Genomic DNA, 17,783 nt, shown 5'->3' with positions numbered 1-17,783 from the left:
CAAGGATACTTTGCCACATCGAGTGATTTGAGTTGATTGATTTCTGTTCTTCACAGTTCTACTTTGTATCGATTATCTAACGTTATTCCTACTTATTGAAGTTGTCTCTATACCTTGGGCAGTGGTTCAAAGTATTGCTATTATCAATAATGACAATACTCATGTTAATAAAGTAAACACTCATTGGGGGTTTGTCTTAATTAAATGATCAGTTTCCATTTAGTAAACGCCTTTATTTGTGATGAACAACAAGGTTTTTTTCTATAACCTTTTTCTATCATTCAGATTATGTCAAGCTGTGCAGGGCTCCTGTGAAGTCGTGTCACTTTTTGATTATTTTTTAGTAAGGAATAATAATCTATATTCACTTCTACCAGTGCTGCACTCTGTGTATTGTAATATACTGTTTTGACATTGAAGAAGCCCGTTTATCCATTCGTCAAGATACAACATTTAGCATACTTTTGAATCAAGCACAAGATCAAATCCAAAACTCTGCATATCTCATGTGGAATGTCCGCAGCAGTAGATTTCTATGTGTAGGGTACCTTTTTCACTGGAGTTGGACTCAGGGGGTGATTTCTAATAGCAGAGCTGGAACCAACACAGTCCCCGCTGCTGTTTCTCAACACAGCTGAAAGCTCCCTTTAAAAAAAAACATTAAATTCATTGCAATTAGAAAAAGTAAGTTTCCCCGATTGGTTCTTTAACAGGGCGCAGAGCGATCAACCTAACTCACGGTGTAATTGAAAACAGTTAGTCTCCCCCAGCGGGAGGGGTGTACATTTAAAAGCCAGACTCAATAATCTATGAGAAGTGAACAGTGTGTATGTGCGAAATTCATCACAAAACCAACAAATACAAAATAATAAGAAAGAATCAAAATATCAATCAAATGAACTCATTCATACACAATTATTATTCTGACTATGAGTGATTTAAACATCAACATGAGCTTCCAAACTGTGATTTATAGGCTTAACTTCTATTTTGATTTAAAATCCATTTTTTCCATCCACTTGATTGTCTATTATCATGCATCACACTCTCCATGGGAGTGACTGAGATTATATATATGTTAATGATCAGTCAGCAAGACTTTTCATGTGTATGTCTTCTATGTTCTTTGAACTCCACCAGCCATTCACCTGTAAACTGTCACAACCACTCAGATATATGGTTATTGCCGATGTGAAAATAATGCAGGCCGAAACAATACACACACACACACACAGATGTATTGCTGCAACTGGTATTTCAGTTCACCCCATTCTTGCTTGGCAAAGGCCCTGGGGAGCTGCTCACAGCGATGCACACATCCACACGATTACACCTGGGAGCTGCAAAGTCCACATACAGATTATTAGTGTGCTGCAGGACCCGAGGCACAGCCGCGATGCTCAGTTATAATTACAGTCAACATTACTCAGACCAATCCTGGGAGGAAGAGTGAGGCTGGTAAACACCGACAGGTTATCGTCGGGTGTCTGGTATCTGTATCTACACAGCAAACACAGATTTTCATGTGGCACGTTACAGTGTCTCAGAACTTCATTTATTGGACATCTTTTGTCATTTTTTGCTAAACATACATTTCATGATAAAGTCAAGTAGAGGAGCAATGTAGCATGCATCACATTTCAATTGCAGGCATAATCACAGTTAATGTGTTGAGAAAAAACTATTTACAGCAAAGAATGATAAATATAATAATGATAATAATAATAATAGTAATAATAACAACATGTCTTTTTCAATTTATAAAATTGCAAATATGTGGATATTGGCATTGCCACATTATACAGCAAGTAAATTGTCTCTTGTCTCAAACACACATTCCAATCAGTGACAGGTTTTAAGATTAAGAGCTCCCGTCCGAGCTTTAACACTGCAATGAACACTGACTTGATATCTATAAGATCTGCAGGAAATCTCCATCTTCATAACATAAATTACACACACAATAAAAGCAGTTTGCAACTTGTACGTGTCTGGTATACACAGATGGCTCCTTACGTGACAAGCACAATGATTTTCAGAGAACAATGGTACATATTTCTTTCTCTATGGAACGAGTCATTGTTACAGACATTTTCTTGTTTTACATTCAGTGATTTGAAGTCCACAAACCATTCACAGATAGAGCCAACGTGTCAGCGAGTAAGACACAGTCAAGTTTTCCCCAACTCGTTCAGTTCTGTTCCTTTTTAGAAAGCGAATCGCGGCTTTCCCCCCCTGTGGTGCATTTCCTTCGCAGGATGAGGTATTTGACAGAAAAGATGTTTGTGTTTGATTCTTCACCCCTCCCTCGGTCTGATGAGACGAATGGCCGCGCAGTTTAGCAGTGCAGGATCTTAATGAACGCCTTTCTGAACTCGACGTTGAAGGTGGTGTATATGATGGGGTTCACAGCGCTGTTCACGTAGCCCAGCCAGGTGAAAGCGTTGTACATCTCGGCGGGGACTTTGCATTTCGTGCAGTGGGTGTTCAGGATGTGTGTGATGAAGAACGGCAGCCAGCATATGATGAAGACACCTGAGGAGAGACGAGAAAAGACATAGAGAGAGAGTGAGGGGGGGGGGGAAGTGACAATGAAGGAAGCTCTGACCTTAATACCTAGTTGGACTCTAAAACACAGGGAACAGAACGATTTCCTTTCGTTGCATCACTGTCTGTTTTAGGTCATTACAAAATAAAGATTGAAATAAAAGATTGAGGCAGCCGAGCTTGTTTGGAAGATAATATGCTTCCTAAGCTGCAAACTGCAGAATAACATTGTGGTTAATAAAACATATTTGGAACTTCTGAACAACCCCCCCCCCCCCCCGCTTGTTTGATGTTGTTAGCACTGCAGGTTATTTTGCATTTACCAACTTTTTATTTCACTCGGATAATATTTGATTGAACTTGTCTTCACTATCATTTATGGTGGATGAGAAATTTTGACGTACCAAGAACAATGGCTAGCATTTGAGTGGCCTTCTTCTCCTTCTGCTGTGAGATCTTTCTCTTGTTCATGTTCATAGTTTTCACAGAGGTCTGAGTTTTGCCGTTAGGTAAGGCCTGCGTCTGAAAGGCTTTGGCCACAACCGGTGCCGGATCCCCCAGTGCCTCCTTGGTAGGATCTCCGTTCTTCTCTGCTTTCTGGGCCTCCTCGGGGGGTGTGGGAGGTGAGGACGTGGGGCCATTGTTGGCCCTGCTGGGCATCAGTTGCTGGTGGCTCGTGGCCGGAATGTCTCCAAGAGCGCACTGCGACTGCCGCTTCGGCCTCTGGCTGCTGCTGCCGCTGTTGTTCAGCTCGTCCAATTCCAGATCTTCCCCCTCATTGACCACGTCTTTGATGAAAATCTGAGCAAGGACAGAGTTAGCAAAAAAAGAAGTGGAAGCCTGTGGTCAATTTTCATTCAGGTTCTTGTGGGATGTATGACATTTAAAATAACGCACAATAAATAGATAAATGATCAAATAGATACATTTCAGACTTCGATTTAGATTTGCTATGCTCACAAAGGAAGAAACGTGCCCTTTCAGGCTGTAGTTCCTCAAGGTGACACTGCACTAAATATTTTACAGGTACAATAAATATAACCAATTAAACGAAGGGTAAAAAAATTATAAACTCACGCACCACTTTCTTCTTGTTGACAGGACAACTCCCATTAGTCTTAACAATCATGGTGCACAACCTCACATCCTCTGGATGAGTGCACTTATCCTGAAAGGAAAGCAGCTGTGTCAGGCAAGGAGAGGATACAATGTCAAAGCAAGACTGACAAAAGGGCTGTCGAAGCACTGCCTCCCAGGTCAAATGAGGCCACACAGAAAGGCAGTTGAGCTAGAATCTGATCTGGGGCTTCAACTGTAGCTGGAAGTCAATTGACTTTGCGGTGTGAAACATATTTGCGGCTGAGATTATTTTTGAAACACAAAACAGCCTCATCCAACAGTCGACAACATGAGGGGAACACAACTTTAACTTAATCTGTTAATATTGTATAGTCGTGTGATGTCTTTCTTCCCTATTAAGGAAATGCCGTCTGTCTGTTGTTATTCTTTCGCTTCTGAACTATATCATGCACACAGAGAGCACTGCGTAAAGTCATGCATGAACATGGGTAATGTAGTGCACTGGATCAGAAGCATTACTTGGCTTCCTGTGCAGTGACCATTGAGTTTTAGTGTCAGAAGAGTCAATCGATCAAAAGGTCGTTTGAGGGCCATCATAGTTAGTGTTGCGTGATGGCTCCTGACACTGATACGTAACAGTAAATGTAACATGAAGATTATACCTGGTCTCCAGGCCTGAACCAGTTTTAGCATATCACTATTACATGAAAGGTGGAAAGCACTTGAAAAAGCCTCAGGTATAACTCAGCTTTGCCCTTTCAATCCTTTGCCTTGAACAATATCCTTTTTTCCCCCCTCAGAAAAAAATCAATCTTCATCATGTCTGGGTTTTTCCCGTCAAAGTGGGATGTTATGTAATAAAGCGCCTGTTCATAAAACAATCAAGTGTGTAAATGGTATATCGATTGCAGCTTGATTAGGAAGATATTTTAGCGTTTCTTTCAAACTGGTTGAAAAAGACATGAGCCTAAAATGCTCTGAGAAGATAAAGAGCCCCGCTGCAATAAAGTCGATCTGTTTTGATGCTGAGGCTGTAAAGGTGTTCGCCGTAAACAGGAGAGGATTTGTTGGAAGCAGCTCACCTTCAGCGATGTGGCTGCATCAGGGTCGACGGCCTGACAGCCTCTCTGCTTTGGTTTTGTGTTAACACGTTTCCTGCGCTTCCTCAAGACCACATAAATTTGCACATAAACCAGCAGAGTGATGATGAAGGGAACGTAGAAGGACACAATGGAGGAGTACACCACAAAAGCCGGATTGGCGATCACACAGAGGGACTCATCACGAGTAGCTGTGGAGATAAGCACACGGTGAATAAAGTCTGGATGTTATGTTCCATCAAACATGCTCTTTTTTAGAGTGTAGTTCTGTGTGTGCCTGTCACTCTGGCTTCTGGAACTTTCTGCAGTAAAAGGGGGAACTTAGTTTGAACTGGCAGGGGTTTTAATCTCTTGCAGCTTCATTCAGAATACGTGACTACCCTTCTCTGAGTTGGAGGTCATTCCCATCATTTCCTCGCTATGTTTGCGGTTCCCTTTCAGCTTCCCCAGAATGCTGCAGCAGAGGTTCTGTCTGTTGCCAAATGTAGCGATCATATCACCCCAGTTTTAGACTCCGCTTTAGTTGCTTGTAATTTAAGATTTTATCGATTTGTTTTCCAAAAAACAAGCCAAATTTTCCCAAAAGCTGCATAGCTGACAACTTACAGACAAGACAAGTAAGACAAGTCTTATACTAAAATGCTTCAAAATGACCATTAGTTGCTCAAAATGCAAAACTGAGGGGCTTTCAAACCGATATTTCAATTGAGTCTGAACCAGAAAAAAAGATGGGAAAGGGGGCTCAGACCAAAATGTATTATATATAGTTCGGTTCATTGTTAGATAATTAAAACCTTTTTCTTGATAGTTTGGACTTTTAGATCAAATTGGAGGAAGTTGAGTCATATTAAAACAATAGAAGAAGAGAAACAGGCATAAGTGGCTCAGGGGACTTCACGCAGTCTTTGCCACTGTACAAAAAAAAGCTTCCAAAGATATCGAATTTGAACAACAGGACATTAATTTCGCTGGTGGTAATACTATATGGATACTCAAGTGGCAACGAATTAAACAAAATAAACAGATTGATTAAAAAATTTCAGTCAAATGGGAAGACAATTTTTGTGTTTTTTCAGGAGTCTATAAACCAATCATTGCCAAGTGTAGTTTGTTTCAGCCCACCTGCTGATGAGGATAGTTATACAGTTATAAAATATCATTTAGTCTGCTCACTACATTTTGATGTGAAAACCAAAAAAATCACCAGATCAAGTGTTACCTCCATATTTCAGGGTGGCTGTGGCTCAGTCCACCTATCAGGAGAAGGATTTCTAATCACTTTCAACAGCCTGAATAACAAACTGGAAGTGTGGCAATAAGCTGGCATTATTGGAAACGTGGGGCTTTGACACAAAGGACCACAGTGCATCACCTGTTTTAAACTGCTTAATGTTTGCTTTGGGTAGAAGGTGTTCATCCATTCGGAAATAAACTTTGGAGTTGTCTTCATCTGCGTTTGCAATGATCAGCAGCAACTTCTGACAAGTTTTACAGCCGCACACATTGGCCACATCACACACGGCAGTCGCGCTACATCAAACACAAATATTCACTGCTTTGGTATCAGTGGTTCCTTCGACTGAGATCCCCACTTTCATGCTTCCGAACAGCATGAGTCCACTGACGGTACACGAGGGCTCTCGAAGGGATGAGTGGAGCTTCAAAGTGACAGGATGTAAGCTGTCAGCAACAAGTCGGCGCCTCCAAGGAAAAAAGCTCTTAATCAGAACCTGGCTTAACTGTAATCCCACTTTAAAGCCCCTGTTCTGTGCAATAAACAGCCTCAGGGCCTAAAGCTCGCTAAAGCTAGATACATGTCAATATGAAGTTATCAAATACTGATATGGGTGAGTCTATTAACGTTCAAATGAATGCGTTAGTTTGTTTTCACTTCTTTACAAACTCCAAAAGGGCACTGACATTTACATTCTGCTTGAGTGCAACACTGACGCAACTATGTGAAAAGCATTCAAAAGATTTGCCAGGTAATGATTCACAAGGTATATGTGTGTACGTTGTACATCCTGTACTGTGCAGTGGCTGTGACCGATGAATAATACAATACAGCTGCACTATCGCTCCACTAATTTAGTCACACACCACGGGAAAACATTCCTGTTTCACAGACAGCAGAGCAGACGTGCACGGATATATCTCCCTCTTACCTGTGTTATTCAGGCCGAACAACAGGGGACACGATATGGCGAAAGACAGTACCCACACCACGGAGATCATTACTGTGACCCGTCTCCTGGAACTGTAGCGAGTATTGTACAGCATCGGCATTGCGACCGCCGTGTAGCTGTAAGGGGTTGGGGGGGGAATAGAGGCTTTGGTTAGCGTGTATGAATACGTGACATGTTTCTGCAAGTTTTGGCCAAAATGTTCATCCTCCACGAGTTCATGTCTAATTCAACCAACTTTCCAAGAACTCATTCAAATCTAAAAAGACTGCCCACATCACATCATGTTCTTAAATCCCTGGCTACAAGTTAGACACCGGACTGATTTTTTTAAGTTTTACAGCTCATTTGTTAAATCGCTTAATGGAGCTGCTCCCTAATACATAACAGACATGTTGGTCCAGCGAGACCTCTGATCACTGGGGAGTGGTCTGCTACTGGTCCAGGGTGCCTTTAACTAAGCTATATCATAAAGTCTATACATGGTTGTATTTCATTCCATTTTAATTGAATTGTCCTACACATTTCCATTTATTTTATTTGAATAAGTTTTTCCTCTCACCGTATTTTCTGATAGCGATTGATTTGTTATTTCAGATTTTAAATTGTTTTCTATACATTTTATATTAAAGTGTTGTGTTTTATCGTCTCTGTACAGCACCTTGACTCTGCCTATTTGTGTGAAAGGGGCTTTATAAATAAAATGGCCATGCCTTTCTGTTTCTTAATCAGTGCTTAAAGTTGGACCAGGAACCTAGAGGTTGATTAAACAAGAATCGCTGCCTTTGGAAACAGCCATGCGCTCTGTGCTGCCGTCTAGGTGAGGATGAGGTCATGTGACGAAGGCCGTGTCTTTATCATCCAGTGCCTCGCAGGAAAGACCTTAGCATTTAACCTTGCTACATCGGTTGATCCTGCTTGTGAGCTTGCTGTAATCACCAGGAAATGCACAGCTTTTATTTACATGTCCCATACATCGATTTTTCGTGTAATTTGTTTTTGATCGTCAGCCAAGTGAGCGAGGCTTCTATGAAAAGCCAGAAGAGAAATAGGGATAAATGTAGGTAATTGTATTATTCTGTGTATGTTTCTGTGGCTTGCACAACACTGTGTACCTTTAAGTCATGGGTGAAAGAAACTGGCCCGCAGTGCTTTTGCAGGCTGAGAAGGTTCAATCAGCTTCATTGTTAGCAAAGGAAAATGTTTTCCACCTGCACCTGCATTCCAATTTCGGGGGTTGGAAGTTGAGCCCTCCGCACCACAAGTGGCACATGAGAGGTTGTTTACTTACATGAAACACAGTTTGATAGCCATTTCATTTGAAATTGATCCTTCAGTCCCGCCTGCAAAGAGGACAATTTAACGCTCAGGTAATTTTCTTATGGCGCTTGCTGCACACACTCACCTGTAATATTATGCGGCCCCCTATATGTTCGGCTTGGCCTCCTTCACTTTTACATTACTCTTTCATCACATTTGCAGCTCCCTTGGCTTTAAGGAGCTTTTTTCGCAATCTTTACCCGTCAGACCATAACTTTACTGTTTGGTTGGTTCCCACCACTCGTTGTTTTCAGTTAGAGACAAAAAACAGAGCTAAAAGGAAAATAATGGGGTTTTGTTCCCCCGGTGGACATCACTCTTAATCTCCAACTGCTGCTTGTGTGTAAATAATCGACCGTTTGCTAAAAAGCTCAGCATATCGATTTAAAAGATTAGAATATGTCAATTGTGTGTTCACTGCTTGATCACTGGCCCTAAATCTAGTACATGGGATTAAAGGAAGTGAATCTGATCTGATTTGAGTCACCAAGGCTTCCGCTTTCACATAGGTTAAGTCTCGAAGATAATACATCTGCAGTTTGAAATTACTGGGATGTGTAACTCTGAATGCCACATTCGATATTGGTACCTTGAAGGTAAAAGTTATATTTCACATTGAATGATGGTTTGATTCCCAATTAAATATGTAAATGTGTCTATGATTAAGTAATATCATAATAACACATTTCCTATTTTATCATTACATTGGACAGATGTCTATGGTTTTCTGCACCCGATTCTGTTTAAGCATAATATTATCACATTTGATCTCATGATTAGGTAAGAGCAATGGATTAATGTCTCACTTCTATTTGGAGCAGGGTATTGTACATTAAAACATCCAAATGTGACTTACTAAATATAAAGCCTCGCTAAGTTTCTCTGAAACTGAATTGGACTGAGATCAATGTCTTGTTTAAAATTTACTCAACCTCAAAGTCAACTGACTATTGGCAACATATTTGGATTTTTGTCAAATCATTTTTGGCTTGTGTCGGTTTCATATCACCTCCCACACAAAAGAAGCGTTCTCTTAGGCCCAGTTAGCGTCGTCTTCCAACGGAAAAGCGAGTAGCTGATTGAACTGGAGTGCACCCAAGCTCCAACTGATAATAACGTATTCATCCTCTTCACAATAGAGTAATTAACTGAGCTGATGTCCTGCTGCATGTAGCCTGTTTTTGATCACATCCATCGAACACAGCTCGGAGAGAAATAAACACTTCCTTGATGTATAAATAACGAAGCTACCTTCAGCTGAAATGATAAAAGGAAATAAAAGAAAACTTCACTCCCATGTGAACTTCTACAAAAAACAACGTTCCTGAAAAGTACTCAAACCAGAAAAAAGTGATTGGTCAAAGTCAAAGTCATTCTGTCAGTGATGAGCATTCAAAAGTACAGAGCGTGCAAACACAAAGTTCAATAAATAATGTCTAAATGTAAATTGGGATGCAATTCCTCTCTGGCATGATTGTAACCATCATTTCACATACAGTAAACAATGATCTACCACAAGATTATATTGACTAATAAGCCTTTCCCCCACGTAGGAGTGACATTTGTATTCTAATTCAGTCCTTTCAATAAGAGCTGAAATTGTGTCTGTGTGGAGCCATTGTGAATATTTATCTTGCATATGGGTTTGAGATGAAAATGCAGCCAAGCAGAAAATCACGTCAAATTAAATACCCGGGTATTCAGTAAAATAGAAAATATGAGGGGACTTTATGTCATTGGTTTTCTTCAGAATGATCAACGAGTGCTTCGGTCACAATAAACAAGCTTGTGCACGTTGAAGACATATTCTGGTCGTCAGCTTTACGTTATTGCTTGGTACAGTTTTAATATGGAGAGCTCAACCTTAACGTGCCCCTTGGATGGACGGCTTTCCAGTGCAACTCTGCTTCCTTCAGCTGTTTGGGATTATTGTATGTCGTTAATCACTGAGTCATCATACCACTTACATAACTGACTTATTGAATTTATTTCCGGAGGCAGCACTAATGAATCCAGGAGGATGAGGTCTTGTCACAAGTTATTGTCACACTCTGGCATTTTAAATTGCAATTGATCCGTTTGTGTATTTATTTAAAGCTGTTATAATCATTCATGTTTTATTGCTAATAGTAAATCACATCATTATGTGTGGGTAAAAAGTTTTGCTCCGAGTGATGACGCCAGGGGGAATTATCACCCAACTCTACGGTTCCTTCGGCTCTCTACATTTATTTCTTAACCTGTTTTTTTACATTTTCTGTTTTCGTTTATCACTCTCATGATTTCATCTTCGGCTCCAAAATGCAGCTTTTTATAGCACATACACCTTGAAGGTCCACTGCACACTAACAGCACAGCCCCTGAAACTGCAGACGGACAAAGTTTTTCACTGCCCTCAGATCAATAATTGCAGGTTTAAATGAAAACTTCTTCCCGTGCAGAACCTCGTTTCCATTGGGAGTGAATGGAGCTGCTGTGCACTCGCACCGTGTACATATCAGAAGCTTTTAAATGAAGATTGGTGTTAAAGAGCAACTTTACACCAGGATGAAGAGAAAGTATTTCAATGCCCTCCTGACTTCACATCTTTTCAAACTAAGCAGTGATGTACAACTATAAATCACTGCGGCAAATTAAACCACTGGAGGTGAACACTCTATGCCTTCTAAGTGGAGCCTATAGAATGAGATTCTATATTTTTTGGCCATTAAGACCTGAACTTAATACAACGTCCCCTTTTCATTAGCCTTTATTGTTGAATAAAGTTTTTTTTGTGGTGATTTTGTGTTGACTTTTTCCCGTACTTTCTTTTTCTATCTCTGCCTCCTCTACGTTCTGTTCATTACTTGTGTTATTTCAATCTTTTAAAGTATATATATTTGCAGACTTATGTTTACGTATTTAACATATACATCTTTAGTGTCATTTTCGATATTCCTTTATCTTGCCCACTGTTATGAATGGTTGATGTTGTCTATGACTGAAATACGAGCTGTCTAAACTTGGGCTGACAGGAGTCCACAACTCTCCATTAGACTTCACACGTTTTTGATTTCCATTTAAGACGTTTACAATTATCACTGAAACATCTGTTGAAGAGAAGTGAAAGTGACTATTGTGCTACAGCATGAATACACATGCAATGTGGGTGTTTTGTGTGGTGTGAAATGGGGAAATTGCATAAAGTGTGTAAACTGACACTTGCACTTTGACAGACATGCACTGAGTTGCGCCCGGTGTTTTTCAGGAGGCGCGGATCTCATCAGGAATCCATGCAGGAAGCGTGACAGACAGGACTTAACAATCTGTGAAGTGACACACTCACCGATCAATGCTGATGGCACAGAGATTGAGGATGCTGGCTGTACACATCATCACATCTAGAGTGACAAAGATGTCACAGTGGATCTTGCTAAAGCGCCACTCTCCCACTACCTAGAAGAGAAGAACATCAACAATTGGCAGTTTACGGCAGCAGTCGACAGAATAAAGGCACTTGCCGGCTTTCCCTGTCGCAGCCAGAAGCCAAGCTGACAGGGGAGCCTCCCTTGTATGTCTTTTCTCATATTGTTTCCCTCGCCCATTACAGACGGGGGGCGAAAAACAGAACAACTGAGCCGTAGGGGGGAAGAAGGAAGGAGGTAAAATTGAATTAGCATAAAAGAAAAACCAATATGTGTTCAGGAGAGTGTGGCATGAGCTGTAGTGTGTATATTATACAATAGACACAACATCTAAGCAGTGCGTCATATCTATGTTATCAAAAGACTGTTCCACTTGACGTGGTGGAGTTTGATAGATTGGCGGCTCGGTGACTTCACAAATCTCTTTACATCTTTTCGCTGACAACAGATACACTACAGATTATCATGAAGCTAAAGTCACCTTTAATGTTAGAGAGATAATAATGGTAAAAATGTTCCTGGTCTGCTGCCCCATGTAGTTTTAATAAAAGATATGATCAAAACCTTTTTATATTAATTCCTGAGCTGTAGTTGTTGAGTCGGGTACCTGGGCGTAAAAAGTAATGAAAAAAATACCGGCCGCAAATGTATTTGTATAAATTCACAAACACCGGTGTAAATTGAATAAACGTGGGTGGGCAGCAGGACTATTGTACAGTTATGTTTTATCTGTTGTATTTTCTCCGAAGAAATCAGAAATTAAAACGATCATGTGGTATTTTTAACATCTAAAAAATCATATATGAAATCTACTCTGCCACTAGGATTTATTTTATTGTGAAAGCCTGCGACACCTCTTTTGACCACTTCACTACCGTTCAAAAAACTGTCATTACTGACACTGAACTCGCTAGGATCACATAAATACAACAATAGACAGAGATGAATGTGTTTTCATTGGCTTTGTGCACATTTTACAGCAGGTAATGGGTCACGTGCGGTACTCTGCTCTGTTGCCCCCCCCCGTCATGGTCAAATCCTGTGATGTAACCAGAACATCCTCTGCGATATTTTGACACCTCCCGCCCCACCCGACACTTCAGCCTATACCTGCCTCCCCCCTATGGCTGTGGAAAGGTTGAGGGTGCAACGCTGCAGCAGATTAATCTTTGACCTTATAGGCTGTGTCTTAAAAAAAAAAAAATCAAGTGCCACTTTACGGAGGTGCGCGCTGTAGCTGGTGTCGACAATACCAGAAGATTGCATACCGATCCGACAGCCTAATGAGCATCTTTGTCCGAGTTGCAACCTCTCCTCTCTTCTCCTCTTTTTTTTTGCATTTTTCTCCAACCTTTCCGCTCCTGGCATTTGTCTTTACTGTATCTCTTCACAACCTCATTGTTCTCTGCTTTCACTCCGCCTGTTTCTCTCCCTCACAACTGCCTACAGATCGCTCCTCTCACCAGCTCTACCCTAGCAACCCTATATTTTTAACCCGCTCATCAGTGCAAATACAAGAGCCTCACACGAACTGATACATTTATAGCTCGTCTGGGCTGTAACTGTCTATTTGTACCATTACATTGAAAATTCAATAGACGTTAAACTGCTCTTTTATAGTCATCATCTCCCAGGCACCGAGGCACTGATCAATACAAAGATATTCGAAATGGGAATCAATTTGACGAAATCTTCACTTTGCAATGTGCATATTTTTTTACATTTTATCCTTCTCCAACTCTCCATTTCTTCAGACAGTGCGCAGCATATCATAGTGTGAAACTAATTTAATTGCAAATGTAAGTTGTTTGGAAATTGAAAATGCAGTAATGGGCAGTGGTAATAGAAAAGACACTTTGAGAAGTCACTTGAAATAAAATGGAAATGAATCACATCCTGCTCTTTCATCTAATACTCGGCTTCGTTAGGGCATCCATTACGATAATTATGAACAAAACTTTTTTAGTGAGAACAAATCATTGCAGGAATGGGAAAGAGCAAACTTTTGAAATTCAAAAGAGGCAAAAAGCTGTTGAATAGCAGAGCATGCAGTACTTGGTATTCATGATTTATCTCTGTATCACAGTGTTGGATGGATAATCTCACTGGCAAGAGGCAATCAGATGTCAGATTATACAAATAGGTGTTTTGTTTTTAATGCACAGCAAGTCATTTTAATAGCTTGACCTTTTCATTCTAATTTGAATTTTAATACCTGATGTTTATGGGATTGTAATTGCTTTTATGGATTCTGCTTTATAGCCTGACCGTTGGTTGGTTTGGGGCTAAATTTGGTGCAGAGCCGGATCAGGGGGCAGACCTATGATTTTTTTTTTCTTTAACATTGTGAGTTCGTTTTTAAAACATATTCGTTTATTTTTCTGATACAATTATTGAAAAAATGGGACATGTTTAGGGGACTGATATTAACAGTTTGTGAAATTAAATGTGAATCCAAATAACAATCTGGATCTAGTGAATCTACAAGTTGACTGTTGGGCCTCTGCAGATTTATGAGCTCTACTGAGTGACATCATTAAACCTTATATCATCAATGACATTTCTTCATGATTTTTTTATTACAGTTGTATATCATTTTTTAGTCTTGAATACCCAGTTCCGAAGCCTGTTTAACGATGAAATACTCCAAATGAAATTACATTTAGCCCTGTTTTTTTTAAATATATATATATATATATATATATATATATATATATATTTGTATATGATATGTTAATAAGTTGTATTACTTTTGTTGTTATAGGGAAATGCTCCTTCTCACCCCAGTCTGCTGGAAGGGGGTTTCAGTAACTATTTCCAATTGAAAGCAGCTGGTAGGATGAATACCATTACTATGAAGCATAACTTTACACACTGATTTATGCAAATACTCAATTGACTGAAAATGACTGACTGAGATGAGGAATTTGAATGACTGTCTGGAAACAAGTTCTTCATGAAGACAGAACAAACTACCTTATTTTCTGACAGCAGAGCACAGGAGATGTGATTTACGGAGCAGATAACCTTGCTACTGCGGACATAAGAAACCCAATTTAATTTCAACTGGATTTCTGTCGGGCATGGAATTCTAATATTCAAAAATATTTTATATTTTTTAACAAACTGTGAACCTGAAGTCATGCGTGATGTCTCCATATGCTTTCTGAATCAGTCACACTTGGCAGAAAGCGAAAAAGTGCGGTAATTAATGCTAATTTAGCATTTAATAATAAAGGGCACGATGAATCTCCCTCCCACACTCTGTGACTAAGCCCTCACTGAGTTTCATGCTGATACATTATTAACACTAACAACTCAGTCATGGCTATGCTCTGTGAGAACCTAGTTAAAATAAAATATGTGCACGTGGATAAAGAAGCAAAGCAGCTTTGAAGACAGACAAACAATCTTGTTAGCAGACACTCAACACAATGGCGAGGTGTGTCTGTTTGTATTATCTGAAGACGTGCCCAATTTCAGTTTGTGTCTCTGATGGAAGAAACATGTTTCGAGGGAACATGAAATGATAAATAAATAATCTCTCATGCAGCTAAGCTCAGCGGTTGCGAGCTTTGCTTCATACGACACAGCACACTGGTGTATTTCCGAAATGCAAATCTTGAAATGATTAGAAACTTGCTGGTATTTGCCTGAGAATGATGTGAGCTGTGTTTACCTGTCCGCAGATAATCTGTAGGCAATCTGACATTTTCAAATCAATTCATTCCAAAAAAACATCTTATTTGTGAGGGTGTCAACGGCTCCACATCAAAATCAGAGGAGCGTCCCCTCGCGAACACAAGCTGGTTATCTTTTATCACCATGACACATAGCCAGTACTTTGTTCTCTGTTTATCAATCTGTGGGGGGATTCTTATTATCATCTAAATTGTTATTATGAGCCTGCAGGGGTAAAATGTCTATACAACAGAAGGGGGTTTAATTCCTTCTATTTGTAAGGAACTGTTTAAATGGAGCAGTTCTCTATGTTATTGTCACAGAATCCAATGGGACAGGAGGCCATAAACGCTGTCGTTAGTGTGTACCCCCTCCCTCAAACATGTGCTCAGGAAAACACTGTAATCAATTCTCAGTTCCCTAATTTACCTCAGGAAACAAATAAGGGAACAAAAATAGCTACAGCGCTTCGGTGGAGGTCCGCCCTCATTGATCCAGCGTATCTCGTTTCTTTTCAACGGATCGTAGAGATGATCCCACAGAACACATAACAAACACCTCACACGTCACTGAGTCACCGCATATGGTTGACTGCATTAATGTGACTGTTGTTTTCATCATCACAAGCATAGACAGTATATGAAGATGGACAGTGCATCTCCACGTCCTCCCACTCCAGAAACGCAAATGCTGTCATCTTGCACATTTGGAGCCAAATTCATGTGGAGTAGTGATCGGGGGATGGAGCCCTGGTAACGGCATCCTTCCAATGCGCTAATGTGACTCAGCTGTCAATCATTTTAGTTTGTTTTTAATTGTATTAAATAAAAAAAGGAAATCTAAACTTACTGGGAAACTGAAGTTGAGCGTGATAAGACCCATTTGAGTTTCCCATCAGAAAAAAAACATTTAATGTGTACTTTTGTTTAATATTTATTTTGGTTCATGTCCCATCAACCAACGTGGAGGAGGTATGATTTTGGACCTTTTACTGCAGCCAGTCACAGTCATGTTTCCCTACTTTATGTTAAGTCTTAAATCGGTCGCAAGGAGTTCAGCATCTTAAAATAGATTTTATTGTTATGGTAATGTATTTATGACTCTACAGGGAACTGTCTAAAACCTAAGGAAACCTTGACGTCATCCATCGTACTTTGGATCGGAGACGTAAAATATTTATAGCAGAGAGCCTGTGAGCAGAAGATTATGAGGGTCAGATGAAATAATGTTTGGTTTATTCATCTGCATTTTGAGGTAGGACTTGACCCACACAAGGGACACGAGTCCAGAAATGGGACTCCTGTGAGTCCATCAACGTTATGGAATTGGTTTAGTGCCCCTTTAATGCACAAATCCACCCCCCCCCCCCCCACACACATACTTCGATCCTGAAGTAGGCATTAACCATTGTTTCTATTCTTGTCCTCATTTAGTAAGGAAGGCTGTGTGACACTGGTGGTCTTCTAAAGATAAACAGAAAGAAGCAGGGGATGCCGGTGGAAGCAAGAGAGCAGGTGATCACTGAGCACAAGTGTTCTTGTAACCTCATTCTGCATTTGTATGTCACCACTATATATAAATGTGGAGAACGAGGGGTAGAAGAGAGTTTTTGGGCTGTTTAGATTGTGTCAACACTGTCACTTTAAGATCAGCTTGGATGTAAAAACATGAAGGTGCGGCTCCTCCGAGAGATGTCAGGTGTTACTGAAGAAATAATGAGTGTTGCGGTGTGTGTGTGCCTCGTGTAAAACAAGTGTTTTAAGTGTGTGATTTTCCGAATTACGCCGAGAGCAGTTGTTATGAGGTGAAATGGTTGAAACCAGGAATAAAACTGGGACCATTCTGTGTCATTGTGTTTTCCTTCGACAGGAGATAAAGTACAATGTTGAGTTCCTGGTGTGTGTGCTTGTGTCTGCAGGCTGTATACAAAGTGAGTTCATGGCTTTGCTCTAAAAATATACTTTGAGCTCAGGTGACAGAATTTGTTCAGATGTCTTATGTTTATGAGTATGTTTCCTCCTGAAATGATGTACATTGCTGTTGGTTAACAAGATCTTTTATTGAATAGATTAAAGTGTAGTGACCAAACTGGGGCTATGAGTCTTAGAGCTATGCAACAGAGGATTCATCTGACACACAGGATTGATCATATGGAGACATTATATGCTACTTTTGATTCATCAATGATATTTTTTCCTCGCCGAGAAGGTAATGTATTCATTGATTTCCATTCAATTTGTGGAAGGAAGGTGCATGATCCAAGGAGGCTCCTCGCAATTTTTCAAATGATCAGATCCAGGATTTTTCTTCTTTAGAGCGTTATCAACCTAATCTATGGCAGTGAGTGGGGGCAAAAGATTCCGAGAGACCACTCCAGAGTGAATCTGGATAAATTGGTGGATCCAGGATTTGTTTTTTTCACTTTCTTAAAGTTATGATATGGGTTGTTGGATTGGCGGAGGTTGCTA

At 40.2% G+C, this 17,783-nt stretch overlaps 1 protein-coding gene across 1 annotated transcript in view; it reads right to left on the bottom strand.

Moving 5' to 3' along the window:
• Nucleotides 1-1,537: 1,537 nt before the first annotated feature.
• Nucleotides 1,538-17,783, bottom strand: part of drd2a (dopamine receptor D2a) — a 35,724-nt gene continuing 19,478 nt past the window's right edge. Inside the window, exons 3-8 of the mRNA XM_062385212.1 lie at nucleotides 11,556-11,665; nucleotides 6,893-7,029; nucleotides 4,710-4,918; nucleotides 3,629-3,715; nucleotides 2,952-3,348; nucleotides 1,538-2,535 (exon numbers count right to left, since the gene is read on the bottom strand). Coding sequence (XP_062241196.1) covers nucleotides 2,339-2,535; nucleotides 2,952-3,348; nucleotides 3,629-3,715; nucleotides 4,710-4,918; nucleotides 6,893-7,029; nucleotides 11,556-11,665 — 1,137 coding nt within the window. The 3' untranslated portion in view covers nucleotides 1,538-2,338. The remainder of the gene's footprint in view (nucleotides 2,536-2,951; nucleotides 3,349-3,628; nucleotides 3,716-4,709; nucleotides 4,919-6,892; nucleotides 7,030-11,555; nucleotides 11,666-17,783) is intronic.

This window comes from Platichthys flesus, chromosome 4 (assembly GCF_949316205.1).
Source record: "Platichthys flesus chromosome 4, fPlaFle2.1, whole genome shotgun sequence".
In the NCBI taxonomy this organism is placed as follows: Eukaryota; Metazoa; Chordata; class Actinopteri; order Pleuronectiformes; family Pleuronectidae; genus Platichthys; species Platichthys flesus.
This window is presented reverse-complemented; position numbering and strand designations above follow the sequence as displayed.